This window comes from Gymnoscopelus braueri (assembly GCF_963280865.1).
Source record: "Gymnoscopelus braueri genome assembly, chromosome: 7".
NCBI lineage: Eukaryota > Metazoa > Chordata > Actinopteri > Myctophiformes > Myctophidae > Gymnoscopelus > Gymnoscopelus braueri.
The window spans coordinates 19,016,623-19,034,391 of NC_137608.1; the positions used below are offsets into that span (position 1 = coordinate 19,016,623).

The window sequence follows — 17,769 nt, forward strand, 5'->3', positions numbered from 1 at the left end:
TTACATTTCAATTATAACAAGAAACACCCCTGAGGGAGCAGATACGTGATTAAAAAAAACCAATAAATAGAAGAGAAATAGCCGATCTGATCTGCTACTTTTGACACTTTTGTTATGGGTTCCCAGAACTCAGGGTTAGTACTATCCCCTGAGCAGTTCTGAGAACCTCATCTGAAACCCGAGCCATAACGCATGGCGTGAATATTTTTCACGGCACGGCACAGTTATTTTAGTTCTTGTAATCACAAAGAGCCAAAAGATACTCACAGGATCCAACATGAAGAAGTTGAGGCCAGCGCCGGTGCTGAGTGCCACCAGGGTGGCACTGCCATACAGGGCATAGCCCGCACACACGATCTGGTTCCCAGGCTGCAGGGCATCCTGGTCTGTGGGCTCACCCTCCGATATCTGCCTCCGCACAGCAGAACAACAGATAGAGAAGAGTTAAAACACAAATTCAAATATTTAACCACTCATGCCCACGTACTTTGTCATATGAGTAGCGAGAATAGCCGACCAACAGAGCTTGTAGATCAGCTATTTTCTGGATTTTGGCACTTTTAGAAAAATGTTGCCTACAACGATGAAGTCCTACTCAAAGTAGGGACACCAGGTTGAAAGTGGTTAACTCTTTGATATAGTTGACACTTTAAGAGCTATGGCTTTGAGAGATTTACACAGAGGTGACAAATGACAATCAACCTTATCAAAGAAGGGGCGCACAACAGCAAAGTTTCACCTTTATAATAAATTATTCCAATGCTTTAGGACAGCCTGAAAGAAGACTTGTTCTTTTTTAGGCCAAGAGATCTGCTGTTAAAACCAATTGTGAACAATTAGCAAACTGTGAAGGTAACTGTGAAATTAGAGATCCTTTTGCGGTTTAGAGATGTTGACAGTCAGCCTATAATTAAAGCTTGACGCAAAGCTTGACGCATTGTGAGCTTGTAGATCTGCTATTTTCAAAAATATTTTTATGAATGTTTTACATTTGAAAACTTGTGAAATGGGACATTCTGCATAATGAGTACTTTCTACTTTTGGTACTTTAAGTACATTTTGATACCAATACTTTTGTACTTTTACTCAAGTAAATTTTGAATTCCGAACTTTTACTTGTGACAGAGTATTTCTACATTGCGGTATTGATACTTTTACTTAAGTAACAAAGGTGAGTACTTTTCCCACCACAGATTACAGTACAGTGCATGATGTGACAACAGTTTGAGATGTGACTCAAAGATCAGCTCGATTGCACCCTCTTGTGTCCATAAAGGGTTACTACTGCAAAGGCCCTAAAAGTAAGCTGACCTACATTTTTCAACAGGTGGTCCGAATATCACGCTATTATTAAAGGACAACGTTAATACGCGGAATTCTTAGCTTAACACCGAGGAGTGTTGTTCTGAAATACCTCCTGTAGTTATGTTGAGCTCTGTCTACACAAACTCACCCGTTTGTAGATGGCAAAGATGGTTCCGATGGAAGCCAAGCAGTCGATGTTGCTGGAGCCGTCCAGAGGGTCAAAGCAAACTACATATTTCCCCTATAATGAAACAATGAGACCAAAGACAAAGTGAATGCAACAACTCACACAAGGTTATAAACAAAAGCATTATCAGTGATGGAAGAAATCAGGCCTAGAAGTTTTGAACTAAAAGGTAATAATTTCAGTAAATTATTGAAATGTAACTATAGGCTAACTATTACTTGCGTTCAAAGAGGACATTCCTAAAGGCTTTGTATTTGCAGCATTTAACCTCAACCAGATGCCTGGTGAAGGGGATCCATTTTCTGCATTACTTTTTTGTTGTTGTTGAAATAATGTAAGCCTATACTGTACTCTAGATGGCGCTGTTTACCATGATGTTTGCCACTGACTTGACTTGGGGTATTTAGTTGTGTCCTAGACCTAGAGTCTAGGTCTAGGACAAGTCTAGGGTTCAAGATTTGTCTAGGTCCTAGACAAATCTTGAACCCTCTCTTATTTGGGTCTTATTACTGATTTACTCCTGTAGACACGTGATGTGTGACAAATAAATCTGATTCTGATCCAGTCCCTGGCCTAACATTTTTCAAATGGGGGTCCACAGCCAAATACATTTCAATTTGTGGGTCCTTGACAAAATGTTTGATAACCACTGGCATCACATATCTTTGAAGAAACCAGCTAACTCCATTTTGACGCTTTTGGATTTTTTTCCCCCCATAAATCAGTGTTATTGGACACCCTTTACATCTGTGTTGGTAAAAAATTTAACCCATGAAAAGTATTAAAAAGCACTTCTGACAAAACCAGCTAACTCCATTAGATCCTCAAACTTTCTGCTAAACCAGCTAACTCAGTGGTGTCCAAACTTTTTTCAAAGGGGGCCAAATTAGAAAATATGAAAACACCCAAGGGCCAGCTTGCGCGAGTGCGGAGCGCGCGTGCGCGAAAAAATCGGTTATAGGTGAATTTTGGGCGAAAATGTGCGGTTTTCAGGTGGATTTTGAGCGTTTTTGGGCGTTTTATTGTTACTTTATTTCGGTTTTAGGGTTAAGCAAGAGCTAGAGAAGGTGCTGCCATCCTGAGACGAAGGAGGAAAATGCAACTTTCACTTTTATAAATATATATATTTTTTTGAAGGTGCAGGCGGGCCGTTCATAATACAATTTAGGAATGAAGCCAAGGGCCGTATAAAATTGGTCCTCGGGCCGCAAATGGCCCGCGGGCCGGACTTTGGACACCACTGAGCTAACTCCATCAAAGGGGGGTGGAGTTACCTGGTTTTGCTGACTCCAAGCTCCACCCCTTTTTGACCTCCAACCTCATTGTGAGCTTGGAGGTCTATAGACCATATTCACACGGCGGCCATATTGGAATTTAACATTGAAAGTGCCGCCACCCGGGGTGGCTACTTTCATTGACTTCATAGAAACATGGCCGCCGTGTGAATATGGTCTATTCAGCTGTTCTTATCAATGATGGACAAAACCTCCTAACTCCCCTTTTTGTTTTTTTCATTTCCTGAAAAACGAACATTTTGGAGTTAGCTGGTTTCTGCCTGACAGCAGAGATATTTAGTGCCCCTCAAGGTCGCTATCAGTCAGCAGCCATGTTTTCACAACATGTTATACATTGGATTTTCTTCATCTGTGTCCATAAAATAAAACAACAAACCAAACAACCAACCAATCAATCAATCAATCAATCAATCAATCAATCAATCAATCAATCAATCAATCTATCTATTTTGAACTCTGTAAGGTTTAAAGTGTCTTGCACTGAAAATAGCAGATCTACAAGCTCACAACACGTCACAACACGTTGTGAGCTTTTAGATCTTCTATACTTGTGGGGACATTTGGCCCTCACAAGTAGTAGTACTATAGTAATACAAGAACACACACAGACAGACAGACAGACAGACAGACAGACAGACAGACAGACAGACAGACAGACAGACAGACAGACAGACAGACACTCTCTCTCCTACCCTCTTGTCCTTGGGGGTGATGATGAGGTCCTTGTTCTCTTCAGACACCATGCAGCAGGTGCTGTAGGAGGCCCGCACCATGTTGATGAACATTTCATTGGACAGCACGTCCAGCTTCTTCACGTCGTCTCCCGTCACGTTCACCGAGCCCGCCAGACCCTGCCTGCATGGACCAATCAACAGCCAGCGTTTAGGCGGACACTCGCATCTCCAATAATACTAATTCAATTTTGCAACAGAAAAAAAAAGGAGGGGGGGGGGGCGGGTTTGCAGTCTCTTCTCTCTCCACCATGAAGTTTATGTCTGGGGTTACATACATAGAAAATTGCTACGTAACATTTACAGTGCATTCACCACTCATCTGCAACCATTGAAGTATGTTATGAAACTGTATACTTGGCTGAATCATCATGACCTACAGTATAATAGCAGAGGCTGTTTGGTTTAAGGGATCATCAATAACACAATTTGTTCACTGTTAGGTCCACTGAGTGTGGGGCATCAGTCATGGTTGTGTGTGTCAGCACAGGTGTGGCAAGTGATCTGTCTTCACTACACACTGGACAGGTTCAATGAAGTGTGTCCTTTGCTGTGATTCAAATAAACTCTCTCTGACACTGAGCACACTGACACACACACACACACACGCGCGCACACGCACGTGCGCACGCACACACACACACACACACACACACACACACACACGCGCGCGCGCGCGCACGCACGCACACAAATACAAAATACACTTTCTCAACATCAATTATCCAAACAATACAACTGTATAAAATACAGCTACAAGGCTGCAGGCTCCCTTCGTGTTTATCTTCCCATCAGATGGCGCAGTAGCACAAGAAATTCCCCATCCTCTATACTGCAAAGCCATACATTCTGCTAATGTTGACATTTGAATGTAAAGTATTTAAAGCAGTATAAATTAAGCCTGACCAATCTTTACAATAGCCTAGAGTATTCAACTTCAACTGCCATTGGGTCTTTGTGCAGCTGAGGTGGCCTTATTTACATTTAGATATCTTTGAATGACAGTTTGTATGGCTCAGTATCTTTCAGAACCACAGTTAGGGTATCCGTGATGTTCTCTAGTTCATAGTTTATTACACACTTTAGATTGCATAATATGAAATGAACACCACCATAAACTCCTTATAAAATTATCTGGGGGTGCCAAGCCTGCCCATAGCAACATCTCTTGCTATGCAACACTGTCGTTGATTGATTGATTGATTGATTGATTGATTGATTGATTGATTGATTGATTGATTGATTGATTGATTGATTGACTGACTGATTCACTGATTCACTGATTCATTCATTCATTCATTCATTGATTTATTGATTCATTGATTCATTGATTCATTGATTCACTGATTCATTCATTCATTCATTCATTCATTGGCGCACACACAAGGAAAACCAATGTATCAAATATCCCCTTTCTACACCACTCCGTTCCTAAAATTGACCTTGCCATTGAGACCTTGACCTTTGAAAATGTCGACCCAAAATGTTAATCATCTCTTCTGGACAGCCTATACTGATCATTCCCCCCAAGTGTTATGATAATCCGATAAGTACTTAATGTACCTAGTTGACCGGGGTCCGCCATGGATCTATGAAAGGCTCCACTTTTTTTCACTCTACACCAAATCTCTTTGTCGAAAATAGACGATATACATGGTCACAACGTCGATCTGCTATTTTTTATGAATGTTCACCTCATTTTGTGGAATGTTCGCCTACTATGAGTATGACATGCACAGAATAGGGACGCTAGGGTTCATGTGGTTAGAAGACTATAGCCTACACCCTACTGTAACATGGCCAGAGAGCTGGATGGATGTGAGAGGTCAGACAGCAATAATGCTGAATAAATCAATCAATTACAAGACTAGATGTCACTGTAGCTGTCAATTACTCTGGGATGTGTGACATTAACAGGACACACCAGGACACAGCACTGGAGTATAATGTCAGAAGTTACAGGGAATATGAACACTGACAGGTATACAGGAGTCCAGCGAGCAACCTTGCAGTTGAGCTGTAGCCTACAGTGGTGGAAAGTAACTACATTTACTTAAGTACTGTACTTAAGTACACTTTTGAGGTATTTGTACTTTACTTGAGTGTTTCCAATTTCCAATACTTTTACTTCTACTCCACTACATCTCGGATCCAAATGTTGTATTTTTTTAGTCCACTACATTTATTTGAAAACTTTAGTTACTAGTTGCTTATAGATTTTGATTATTATTACAAAACATACATTAACCACGTCAGCCCTATATACATTTCGTCCATTTGAAAATAGCCGGTCTACAAGCTCACAATGCATCGGAATGCGACGCATTGTGTGCTTGTAGATCTGCTATTTTCAAAAGATTTGAAAACTTGAAATGGGACATTCTGCATAATGAGTACTTTCTACTTTTGGTACTTTCAGTACATTTTAATGCCAATACTTTTGTACTTTTACTTAAGTACATTTTGAATTCCGGGCTTTTACTTGTAACAGAGTATTTCTATATTGCAGTATTGGTACTTTTACTTATAGGCAAAAACATTGAGTACTTTTTCCACCACTGGTAGCCTACTGTTCCTTTTGCTATCCAACTTGTTCAAGGCTGCATGCTTTTGAGCAACTGCATGCTATGCTATTTGTCTGCTAGTATGCTGGTCTCAGTTATTTATATCCACATGTAATGGCATTTATACTGTATGTACTGTATGCATTAAGTCACAGACAACAGCTGACAGTTTACACATCATTTCACAGAGTGGGCATCCTGTGTAGAAAATGCTGCATGCTCGTTCAGCTGGTGGTGCAAAGCAGTTAATTGAGCTAAACAATTTAATCAATTATACAAAATAATCTATTTTAATGTAAAAAATTAATTATCTAAATGGCAGATCAACAAGTTCACAAAGCATCATATGGGGACATGTTGTGAGCTTGTAGATCGGCTAGTTTTGCGTGACACCGTACAACAAAGTATAGATTAAGGCTTGTGGTCAATCAGAAGTGTTTAGTCAACAAAATGTTTTCATGATGTCTAAAAAATTACGGAAATATTTTTGAAAACTCCAGCTAAATAAAAATTGAAATAAAGTTTTTGCCACAAATAAATACTTCATACTTGAGAAAATGTACTTTTGTCCAGATAATGCAGTTAAGTAAAAAGAAAAGAGAAAACGTCAACCCGGGAGTCCGCTTCAGTTAAGAAATGAAAAGGATTGTGCAATCTGGTTCCCTTGAGACATTTCTTATCATATCAGTCATTTTTTACCTTTTGCTGACCTGGAAAGATGTATCCAGGCTTTTGTCACTTCATGCACAAAAAAATATGCAATGCAAAATGACGGCGGAGTCAGTCAAAGTTCACCATGGGGGAAGACTCACTGTTTTACTGGGCAAGATGCGTGATTTATTATGTATGATTGTTGGTGCCTGACATGACTCTCTCCTGGGATTTGAGCAAACTACTAGCTTCTACAGAGCAGAGGATCTCAAACATTTTCAAAAATAGCAGATCTTCAATCTCATAATGTGTCGCACCGTTATATGAAGACCAGTTATATTATAACTGGTCCTCACTAATGCTCATCATAAGATGGCACCATTTCTGTACTCACTCTGTGTCTGAGGTGTGCTGTAGTGTAGACGGTTAACTAATGATATTGGTCCGGATTGCAAGCTAATGGAAACAACAGCCTTTCTCTTCCTGTAAAGTTAGAATGCTAAAATAGAAGCTATCGTTCCTGCATCAAACCTTTAAAAAAAAAAAATTAAAATCTTTTTTTTTAAATGACCATCGATGATGTCATGGTTAGGCACATTTTGTAACCATCCACAGTCTACCACTGAGACCCAAAGCATGTAGACAGACATGTTACTGTCATATGGTGACAATTAGATCATGGATCATGGGGAAAAAAAGGAAATCCATTCAGTGGCAGTTCTGTGGGCAGGGCAAAACATCTTGTTAATGAGAGAGGTCAGAGGAGAATGATTAGACTTGTGCGTGTACGGGAAGGCAATAAACCGGTACACTAGTTCACAGTTCATACACAGTTCAATACAACAGTGATAAGGACAGTTGAGAGGGCACCACACATAGTTGCCTTGATATGGCCTGACTGTTAATCTTTCCAGTCGTGGGTCATCCTTAAAAAACAACCGATGGCAGAACATCCCATCAGTCAGTAAACCATATGTATATTGACAGCTCACAAACCTCTTTTTTACTTTTCCATGAACGGCACAAAACTTAAGGAACACGTTGTTCCTTAGGCCATGGCCCTGTGAGAATAGATCACAAGAGGCACCTCACTGCCTCATTTTTATCAAAGAAATTGGGCCTATTCAAGCTTGTGCTTGTAATCAAAACAAGGCATGAGTCAACAACCAAATAGGATGAGCACTTTTATTTTTTAACTCTGTGTGCTTGACCATTCATTGATTTCTGTAATGACCTGTTATTCTTCTAGTTGGACTATGCTTATGAACTCATTATTACATGTGTTACATGTGATGTGTTACATCACATGTACCCTAGTTTTCTTATTAGTTTAACTTATTTATCCCCATGTATTGATTAACTGGTTTTGTGCTGGGATTGATGATGGAGGTCTTTTAGGTTTCAAGTAGTTGTGTGACAAAAGCTACATCATTCACTACATTTTCAGTGGTAGGCCTATAAAATACATAGCACAATAGATCAGTTTTGAGTGCAGTTTTGGCAGTTTGTCCACAAAATGCGTAGCCAGCTACTTATTTTGAAAAATAGCTTTTTACTGTTGCTCAGTTACTTTTATGAACTGTATCTAGTGGCTTAGCTAGATAAAGTTTGAAGTAGCTTGACCAAAACTGCCAGTAGGCTACTTACAGGTGGACCAGTCCTGCCTTGCGTACAGCACAGGAGATGGCTTTGATGGCAGTCAGCATGGCATTGATGAGCTGCGTCAACTCGCCGGTCGCCCCCTTGGCCTGGCGACCTGTCTCTATGACGAAACGAGTCAGGGTCCATACGTCCGTGTCAAACGCAGACTGGTCCGACATGTTGGGCTCTTTACTCCTGTCTCAAGCTGGTATAGCAAATGGAAGCAGTGTGTGTGTGTGTGTGTGTGTGTGTGTGTGTGTGTGTGTGTGTGTGTGTGTGTGTGTGTGTGTGTGTGTGTGTGTGTGTGTGTGTGTGTGTGTGTATGCCACACAGGGGTACAGGGCAGACTAAACACCAGACAGGGGACAGGCTGTGTCCATGTGTCTGTGTGCAAGCTCATTACCAGGTCAAGCCCTTTTCATTCCCACCCACATGAGAGCAAGCCAAGGGTTCTATTTGTGAGCACAGTGGTGGGTGTGTGTGTGTGTGTGTGTGTGTGTGTGTGTGTGTGTGTGTGTGTGTGTGTGTGCGTGTGTCCATGTGCGTGTGTGTGTGTATTTGGGAATCGGGTAACAGACGGTAGAGACTGACACAGTTTGTTATTACTTGACTTTACATGACTTTTTTAATATATGTGTTAAGTTTGCAACATATTAATAAGCCACTATTAGAAAGCAAATGTTGTCTAACATGCCCTGGATTATATGTACTATTTTAAAAAAGAAAGGAGAAAAAACATTGGTTCATGCGCTGTGCATTAGAGCCACAACAAGACAGAAAAATAAAGTCTACGAGTTGGGTGTTTCAATGAGGACTTACTACTTACAGAAATTTGAGCTTCAAGTAGTCAAGTTATATTTTTGGTGTATGAACTCACTGTCCACGTCGTTCTTATCGTGGATGTATACACTGCCCACTACTATAATGAAACAAGTTATCAGATTCATAGATTGAAGCACCCTGAAGCCAAGTAATAAATATGTTATGCCAAATAGGCCTTTAATATCCACAATAAAACAGAGAGATCACCTCATCTAGTACACTGTTTCACAATGTCGGATCATCAAGACCATCAGGGGTCCAAATGGACCCGTTGGTCCATTTGGTTCCAATTGCACACTCAGTGTAGTTCAGGGTCCCAGAGAAAGAAAGGTATCAAATATGGGCCCGTGGCCTAATGCATATTAAACTGGGGGTCCTTGAAATGAAAAAGGCTGAGAATAACTGGTGAGGTTTTAGTAGAGTCAGGGGTGCTTTTAACTATAACTTGCACAAGGGCAACTCAAGTGTGCCTCAAATGTCATTACGGCCCTCTCTGCACTTCTATTGACCTTTAACTGAAAGGTCAACTTCTGAGAATAGAGTAGCCCTGAACTATATACTATGCACTCTGATACAACAGGCCAGCCACTGTGAGAACCAAGGAGTTTCTTATTTTTATTAGTGACCCCAGACCAAGGGGGGGTCTGGGGGGTAACCCCCCCAGAAACTTTTTAACATAGTAGATGTAATTTGCAATGTATCAGATACACTGCAGATTACTTCTCACTACCAGTCACCTTTGCAACAAGTGAGCAATACATCTTTGAATTGTACTTTTTATTTATTTTTATCCTTTTTCTTATGTCGTATGTCTCTTATGTTGCCGTATGTTACCTTTATGTCATGGGCTATGTCTGAAATAAAAAAGTATAGCTCCAAAAATCACCAAATATCTACTTTTTTGTTTTTTCCATTTTGCAACAAAACTGTTGCAGAGTGAGCAAGCAAGGACATATGAACCCTAATGTACAGTACAGAATTGCAATATTAAAAACACTTGACACTGTAATCTTTGGCACATTTGGTTTTATTTAGAGACATTGCATCGCATCACTTCATCATCATCATCATTGGTGAGGTGCATTTGTCTTTGGTCATCACACATCTTTGGTCTCCATTTTGGACTTTAAAAGTGCATGTGTGTGGGTGTGTGTGTGTGTGTGTGTGTGTTCATTCCTTGCTCTACACAGTGTGAACGTACAGCATGGTCCTCCTATCTTCTCTGTGTGTGGAATGTGAATGTGTATGGTCCTCCTACTGTATATCTTCTCTCTGTGTTTGGTATGTGAATGTGTATGGTCCTCCTATAATCTTCTCTCTGTGTTTGGTATGTGTATGCGAGCTATTCGCCATCACCCTCTCACTTCCTTCTGTTGAAAAATGTGAGGTACTCCTTTACATCTTGAGGAGAGCCCATGGCCACGGCAGACCTCTCGTGGATGCTTTTAGGCTGGATATCCAGAATGTTCTGGGTGCCGGTGGTAGCTATGCCTCCTGCCTGCTCTATGATGAAAGCCATGGGGTTGCCTTCATACAGCAGCCGCAGCTATGGAGACAGAGAGGAAAGAGACGGTTTATTGAAGTGAATGAGGAAGTCCGTATCTGAGTGGGTGTTCCCAGAAGAAGACGTCTTAGTCCTACAGTAAATACAATTAGTCGAAGCCTATCCAGCTTGCTGCGAAATGGAACATTTTAAATATACTATATATAATTATAGTAATTTGATTTATTATTATGCAGAGGGTTCACCCATGCTTCCTCCTTATGTAAAGCCATTAACTGGCATGGAGCTATTATTTGAGAGCAGGTGCTGTCATGTGGTGTTCCAAGACATCTTGGTGATTCAAGGATGGAGGTATGTCATAGTATGCTCGTAAAGTTCCCAGAGCACTTACTAGATAGAAACATTTAATAATTCCACAAATTCTATCCTGTTTTTTTCTCTTTCCATTGTACTGCCAAATTGCAAGTAAATGTAAGCTTGGGTTTGGCCTTTTTTTTATGGCAAAGACTGCAAATCATAATTCTCTCCAGACATCCTGGCCAAACCAAAAATATTATTATCTCCACAAACACACACATTTCAAATCCTCCGTGCGCGCACACACACACACACACACATTTCAAATCCTCCATGCACGAATACACATGCACGCACACGCACACACACACACACACACACACACACACACACACACACACACACACACACACACACACACACACACACACACACACACACACACACACACACACACACACACACACGAGACAACTCCCTCGAGACTCTCTGTATTGGCTCACACTATTTTCAAATACTTCTGTTTAACAGTCTGTACATTGGAAGCGCTGAAAATGATGAGAAAATAAAGCGGATGTTGCACCCCCCCCTCACTTCCGGTTTGTCTTTGCAATCATGTAAACGAGCCCTACTGTAACTAGCCTACAATTAGTCGAAGCCTAACTAGCTTGCTGCTTACCAGAAATGGACATTTTTAAATATAAAGATATTTATCACCGCCTGGTCGATGCTCCTGTCAGTTAGTCATAGTATGCCAAATTGCAAATCAAATGTGAGCTTGACCAGCATCCAGTGATGCTGGAATAAGGGGGGCCAAAGGACTTTTGGTCCCCCCACTTTTTAATGTATTATGGTCATTTGATTCATTATTACCCCCACAGCTGGGTGGCGTCATTACGGTAATAAACCTTAATGCTTGCTGCACAATATATGCGATCTTAAGTCTTTGTCCAATCAATAACAAGTTTATTGCTGCTGATGACAAAGGCCGGAAAACATAATTACCTCCAGAAATCCTGGTTGGTAAAAACAACCAAATGTAATGTTAATGTTTGTTACAAATCTAACAAAAGAGCACCTTCCAACGACTTTATCTTCACCCGCCATAGAACACTTCAGCCCTCCTCTTTTTCAGAGTATTTGCTGTATTACAAGACTTCGTAGTTCTGTATTCTTATAATTTGAACACTGACATGGTTTGGTCCTTCTTGCAAATAGTTTGGCAATGAGGGATGGGTGGGGTGACAACATAATATTGTGACACTGTCACTGGCCTGAAAGGTTCAAGCACTCACTGGATGGAAGGCTTTTTTATTACTGTCAATTAAGTTATTCCTATTTTGTAGCAGAGCTGAATGTGAAACTCAATGCGAATATACAAATACTGGAGGTTTACCAGGATGTGATCATTATATTGTGTATATGATATTCACACATATCCACATATCCTCTTTATATTGACTTTTATGAATCTGAGAATTAATGTGTATGCAAGTATACAGCAAGATCCTGAGTGTTAATTATACTCTTAAAGAGTATAAAATGTCTGTCTATCTATCTATCTATCTATCTATCTACTAAATATATCATGTTATTGTATTTCTTTCTTTTGTTTCATTTAAATATTGTTTTAATTATGTACGTTTTGGGGTGGATTTTAGAGATTGATATTGTGTATTATATACACAGTGACATCTTTAAAAAAGAGGCAGAAAAAAATATTGACTGAAAGAAAAAGAAAAAAAGAAAAGAGTGTAAAAATGTGTCAACGTCTACACTTTCAGAATGGATAAGTAGCAATGAAGATCTCACCTTTCCTTCGGGGCTCTTCTGTGATGCTGGGTATAAAAAGATGCCTCCATACATCAGTGTTCTGTGGACATCTGCCACCATAGAGCCAACATAGCGGGCATTGTAGGGGGCACTGCCATCCTACACATTTACAAAACAAATTTAGATGTATTTACCAACACAATCCAGTCGATGACCACCTAGGCCTGTCACAATTATAATCCCCTAATAACAATTATTTGTATTTTTTATACAATATCAGCAAAGGGTTTCATGCATTAATGAATATCAATTTACTTTCTATGGTTTTTAAATTACCTTAGGGAACCTCTTCTTCTGCAGGTAGTCTAATACAGATTGGTCAAAGTACATTGAATAGCCCTCGTTTATACTGAAGATGTTTCCTTTGGGCTTGATCCTCACATCTCGGTCCACCAGGATGAACTCACCAATGGTCTGGCAAGCAGAAAATGTAGAATGCTTTTAGACCAAATCATGTGTAAGTACACAGTAAAATCCAAAGTACACAGTAAAAACCAGCAAAAAACGTAAAAAATAACTGTAAATTAATTTGCAAGTTTGAATATGCTCCTGTCACCATTTTGAATGCCTTTTTCAATGATAGAGGAGGGGAATGTCACTTAAACATTTAGGAAGTGCAAATTCTGCTCCACGTTTGTCAATGGAATCAAGCCATTAGAATTGTGCTATTTCTGCTTTTTATTTTATTTATATGTTCATTGTTCACCTATGCCCAAAATAGGGACAAACAGTTGAAAGTGGTTAACCCATTAACACCTGAGGCCGATTATACAATAATGTCTTCTAAATCCCAACAGTTTTCTGAAAAACTATTGTTACTATATCAGTGGTGCTCAAACTTTTTCATGTCAAGGACCTCCCAAAATTAAATGTATTTGGCCGCGGTAATATTTTGTTCCAGGGACCCCCAGAAGCAAAGATTTGAGTTAAAAATGTTGTTTCCAAAAATATATATGTATTCAAAGATTTGCACAAATGTTTTGAGATAAAAATAGCAGATTTACAAGCTCATAGCGTGGCAAGCCAAAGTATACAATAATGGTTTAAGTGCGTTCCCCGGTTTGAAAGTGGTTCAGAGAGACTCACCGGGTCCAGCATGAAGCAGTTCACCCCCTGTCCAGTAGAGAGCACCACCATGGTGGCACTGCCGTACAGGGCGTAGCCTGCCGCCACAAGGTCCCTGCCAGGCTGCAGAGCATCGTTCTCACACGGCTCAGAGTCCTCATTGACCTGCAAAGCAACACACAGTGCAAGAAGATACTTCCAGGTCATGTAATGGTATCCTCATTGTTTGAACGTTTAGGCAGTGTGGTGTCTCAACAGGTGGTTAAACAAACTAAACAAAGCTGCTCTCCTTTAGAGCTACAGTATGGGGCAAGCCATGGTATACAAGGTTGACATTTATACTGGATTTGGTAGCTTTATCAAATTAAACAAATATGGCATTGTAAAGCCCTATATGACCGCAAGCTGTGAGCTTGTCTTGCGGTGTTAACCTTTAGTTTTCTTTGTCTGACTTTCCTGTATCTAGGTATGCCTGTGGATTGCATAAGAATGGTGGAAGTGAAACATGATAGCACATGATAACACAGACAAGAGTGGGATGCATTGTGGCGTTTTATCAAAAACACACATGGTGGATGGCACAATCAACAAAAGGAGATTAACACACTCTGACTGAAAGTTGCTAAACTGTGTGTGGTGGCTGATCTCGAACCACAATTTCAAGTTTGCACTGTGTGTGCACACAATACAGCCTACAAAAGATGACAATTGAAAACTGTTTAGCAACATCCTAAAACAGATAGCCCACTAATGCAATAGTGTGCTGTTTCAATCCATCAGTGTTGGCCCCGCCTTCACAAGCAAGGTTATTATTATTATTAGTTAACTAAAATCAATGAATAATGAAAACCAGAATTGAAAATACATTTTACTTAACTGAAATAAAAATAAAACGAGTATTTACCCCCAAAACAATTAACTAACTGAAACTGTATTCTGTGTTATTAAAACAAACTTTGTTTTCGTCTTTGTTAATAATTATTTAATAAGCTAGTATTTTGGGTGGATATTATACCTATTTTCCAATATTTTCACTTTGCCAGTTTTAACCTACTTTAAAAACGAATTAAAACTAAACTGTAACCGTAAACATAAAGTAAAATAAAAACAACAAAAAAATGTTCAAATATAGTTGATCTACAAGCTTACATCGTGTTGTGAAGCAACACATTTTCAAATAGCCGAACAAAGACATCTTATTAGAAGAATCTCATGCCAAAGCAAAGCATCATTCTTCTGTACCTTTTTGTAGACGGCAAAGATGGTGCCGATGGAGACCAGGCAGTCAATATTGGACGAGCCATCCAACGGATCGAAACACACAATGTATTTACCCTGCAAGAGAAGCAACGTAACTTTCAGTCAACTGGATTATGACATCTCAGATGTGATTGTTGCTCAGCAGGAATCAACAGTAACGCACTGCACAATCCTAGGTGTTTGACTCCAACTCTCAGTGTACAAATGGAACCAAATGGTCCATTTGGTTCCATTTGTACACTGACTCTCTTGAGTTAAATGGACCCACTCAACCCAGAGGATTTTACTGTGTGCTTCCTGAATATAGAAGTCTTTAAATGTGATTATTTCGTTCCTCCACAATCCAAGAGACAAGAGACAAGTCACCTACCCGTTTCTCTGGTTCTATGATGATGGCCCTTTCGTTCTCCTCCGATATCAGCACACAGGAGGTGAAGGACGACCTGATCATGTTGATGAACAGATCATTGGACAGAATGTCCAACTTTTTCACCTGGTCGCCAGTCACATTGGTGCTGCCAGCAATGCCATAGCTGTTAACGACATAAAAAAGAGAGACGTTGACAGTTAAAACTGTCACATGACACATACCAGTTTCTTGTCTCAGTGCGACATGACAGCAAGTTCAATATATATATATACATATATATATATATACATATATACATATATACATATATACATATACATATATACATATATATATATATATATATATATATATATATATATATATATATATATATATATATATATATATATATATATATATATACATATATATATGCTCTCATAAGCATAATTGCTTTGAGCTTCATGCAATACCTCTGGTCAACCAGTGGGTGTCTTAACTAACCACAGGATCTAATCTTAATTTTTCAATAGAACAGGGAGACTACCTCCAAACAGCAGTTGTGTTAATTAGATTGTATTAACACATTGATCCACATAGATTGGTTTAAAGAATGTTTTATTCACTAAAAAAAGGATGGATTGCAGCTTTAAATCCTCTGGTGGACTAAAGATATTTGCTTTGCATGTGATGTTGTATCTATAAAATAATAAAAATCAAACTTCTCAAGTCAAGTTTCCAACGAGAAACCAGTTCTGTCATTATAGCCTAGTAGTTATGGGTTTCAACAAGAGGTCAGTTATAAACTAAATAAAATGTAATAAGATATTGGGCATGTCAGCTTTAGATAAAGCCTTCACAGTAAGCTTTTACAATGTCCATGACTGGTGCAGGCCGGTTGCACCCCTCTACGGCATGAGGATATCCTGCAACCTTGTCTAACTAAAAGAAGAAGTGATGGGACGTGTGTGTGTGTGTGTGTGTGTGTGTGTGTGTGTGTGTGTGTGTGTGTGCGCGCACACACACACACACACACACACACACACACACACACACACACACACACACACACACACACACACACACACACACACAATTTGTATTTTTCTTTTTTTCTCCCCCTCCTCCTTTTTTCTTTTCAGAAATACCTCGATATCAATATTGTGACCATTTTGTGGGGGTGACCATTGGTGCTTTCAAGAAATAATTATACAATAACCCTTTTCATAAATAAGCATTAGTAATCCCTATATAATTACTGGGTAATATCATATTTAAAAAAAAAATTGAACAGTCAGATATAATTAAAATTAAGAATCACGATATTGATTTACACATTAATGGTGCAGACTTAAAGAGCAAAATAAAATAAATAAATAAATAAAACATTGTACTTACAGGTGAGCAATCCCTGCTTTTCTCACGGCATTTTCGATGGCTTTGATGGCTGTGCACATGGAGTTGAGCAGGGTGGTCAGCTCTCCAGTGCCCTGGGCCTTCCTCCCCTCCTCCAGGACGAACCGAGTCAGTGTCACCACATTGGTGTCGATCACTTCGGCTTTGGACATGATGGCTTCAGTGCAGAGGATACCGGCTTCAATGGAACAAGATGATGGGCAGCAGCAGCACCATGTGAAGCAAGTGGAAGCAAGCGCATTAAATCAAGTCCTGGCAAGGGGCGGAACTTTTAGGGCTGTGGTTATGGGAGGAGCAAAGAGAGAGACGGACCAATCCCAAAGAGAGAGCGGACTGAAAAATAGGTGCGGTCAAAGAGGTGCATGGGCGGTCTGGGCCAATCCCGTGTAGGAGCGCACTGGACAACAGGTGTGTGGTCAGTGGTGGAAAAAGTACTAACTTTTTTAACTTAAGTAAAAGTATCAATACTGTAATGTAGAAATACTCTGTTTAAGTAAAAGCCCAGCATTCAAAAATTTACTTGAGTAAAAGTACAAAAGTATTTGTATCAAAATGTACTTTAAGAACCAAAAGTAGAAAGTACTCATTATGCAATGTCATTATGAAATGTCCCGTTTCACAAGTTTTCAAATGGATGAAATGGATAAAAATCTTTTGAAAATAGCAGATCTACAAGCTCACAATGTGTCGCATTGTGAGCTTGTAGATCGGCTATGGCTGAAATGTATACGGCTTAAGTGGTTAATGTATTTTTTGTAATAATAATCATAAAAAATACCTCAAAATTGTACTTAAAGGGCAAGACCACTTTGGTAGAGGTTTGTGTTGTGTATTTACCTTGCCATG

The 17,769-nt window shown here is 39.6% G+C and overlaps 2 protein-coding genes across 3 annotated transcripts in view; both read right to left on the minus strand.

The window, feature by feature from the left end:
- Positions 1–8,748, minus strand: part of fbp2 (fructose-1,6-bisphosphatase 2) — a 19,001-nt gene extending 10,253 nt beyond the window's left edge. Inside the window, exons 1-5 of one of the 2 annotated variants that reach the window (XM_080434159.1) lie at positions 8,669–8,748; positions 8,381–8,600; positions 3,480–3,642; positions 1,454–1,546; positions 268–408 (exon numbers count right to left, since the gene is read on the minus strand). In XM_080434159.1, coding sequence (XP_080290285.1) covers positions 268–408; positions 1,454–1,546; positions 3,480–3,642; positions 8,381–8,553 — 570 coding nt within the window. In that variant the 5' untranslated portion in view covers positions 8,554–8,600; positions 8,669–8,748. Of the gene's footprint in view, positions 1–267; positions 409–1,453; positions 1,547–3,479; positions 3,643–8,380 lie in introns of both variants that reach the window. The other variant, XM_080434158.1, reaches the window with a different exon arrangement.
- A 1,456-nt stretch (positions 8,749–10,204) lies between these two features.
- Positions 10,205–17,126, minus strand: fbp1a (fructose-1,6-bisphosphatase 1a). Its single transcript, XM_080434157.1, has 7 exons — positions 16,906–17,126; positions 15,526–15,688; positions 15,138–15,230; positions 13,917–14,060; positions 13,107–13,244; positions 12,810–12,929; positions 10,205–10,742 (listed from the first exon to the last, which is right to left on the minus strand). The coding sequence occupies exons 1-7, from the start codon at positions 17,073–17,075 to the stop codon at positions 10,557–10,559; spliced, it is 1,014 nt and encodes a 337-aa protein (XP_080290283.1). The 5' UTR covers positions 17,076–17,126; the 3' UTR covers positions 10,205–10,556.
- Positions 17,127–17,769: the final 643 nt, after the last annotated feature.

Bases quoted from the DNA above. Each gene is read 5' to 3' on its own strand.
- fbp1a (XM_080434157.1), bottom strand. From the start codon at position 17,075: ATGTCCAAAGCCGAAGTGATCGACACCAATGTGGTGACACTGACTCGG. The intron at 15,231-15,525 runs GTAGGTGACTTG...CTTCTCTTGCAG, and splicing joins TCATAGAACCAGAGAAACGG to GGTAAATACATTGTGTGTTT. The intron at 14,061-15,137 runs GTACAGAAGAAT...GTTGCTTTGCAG, and splicing joins TCTTTGCCGTCTACAAAAAG to GTCAATGAGGACTCTGAGCC.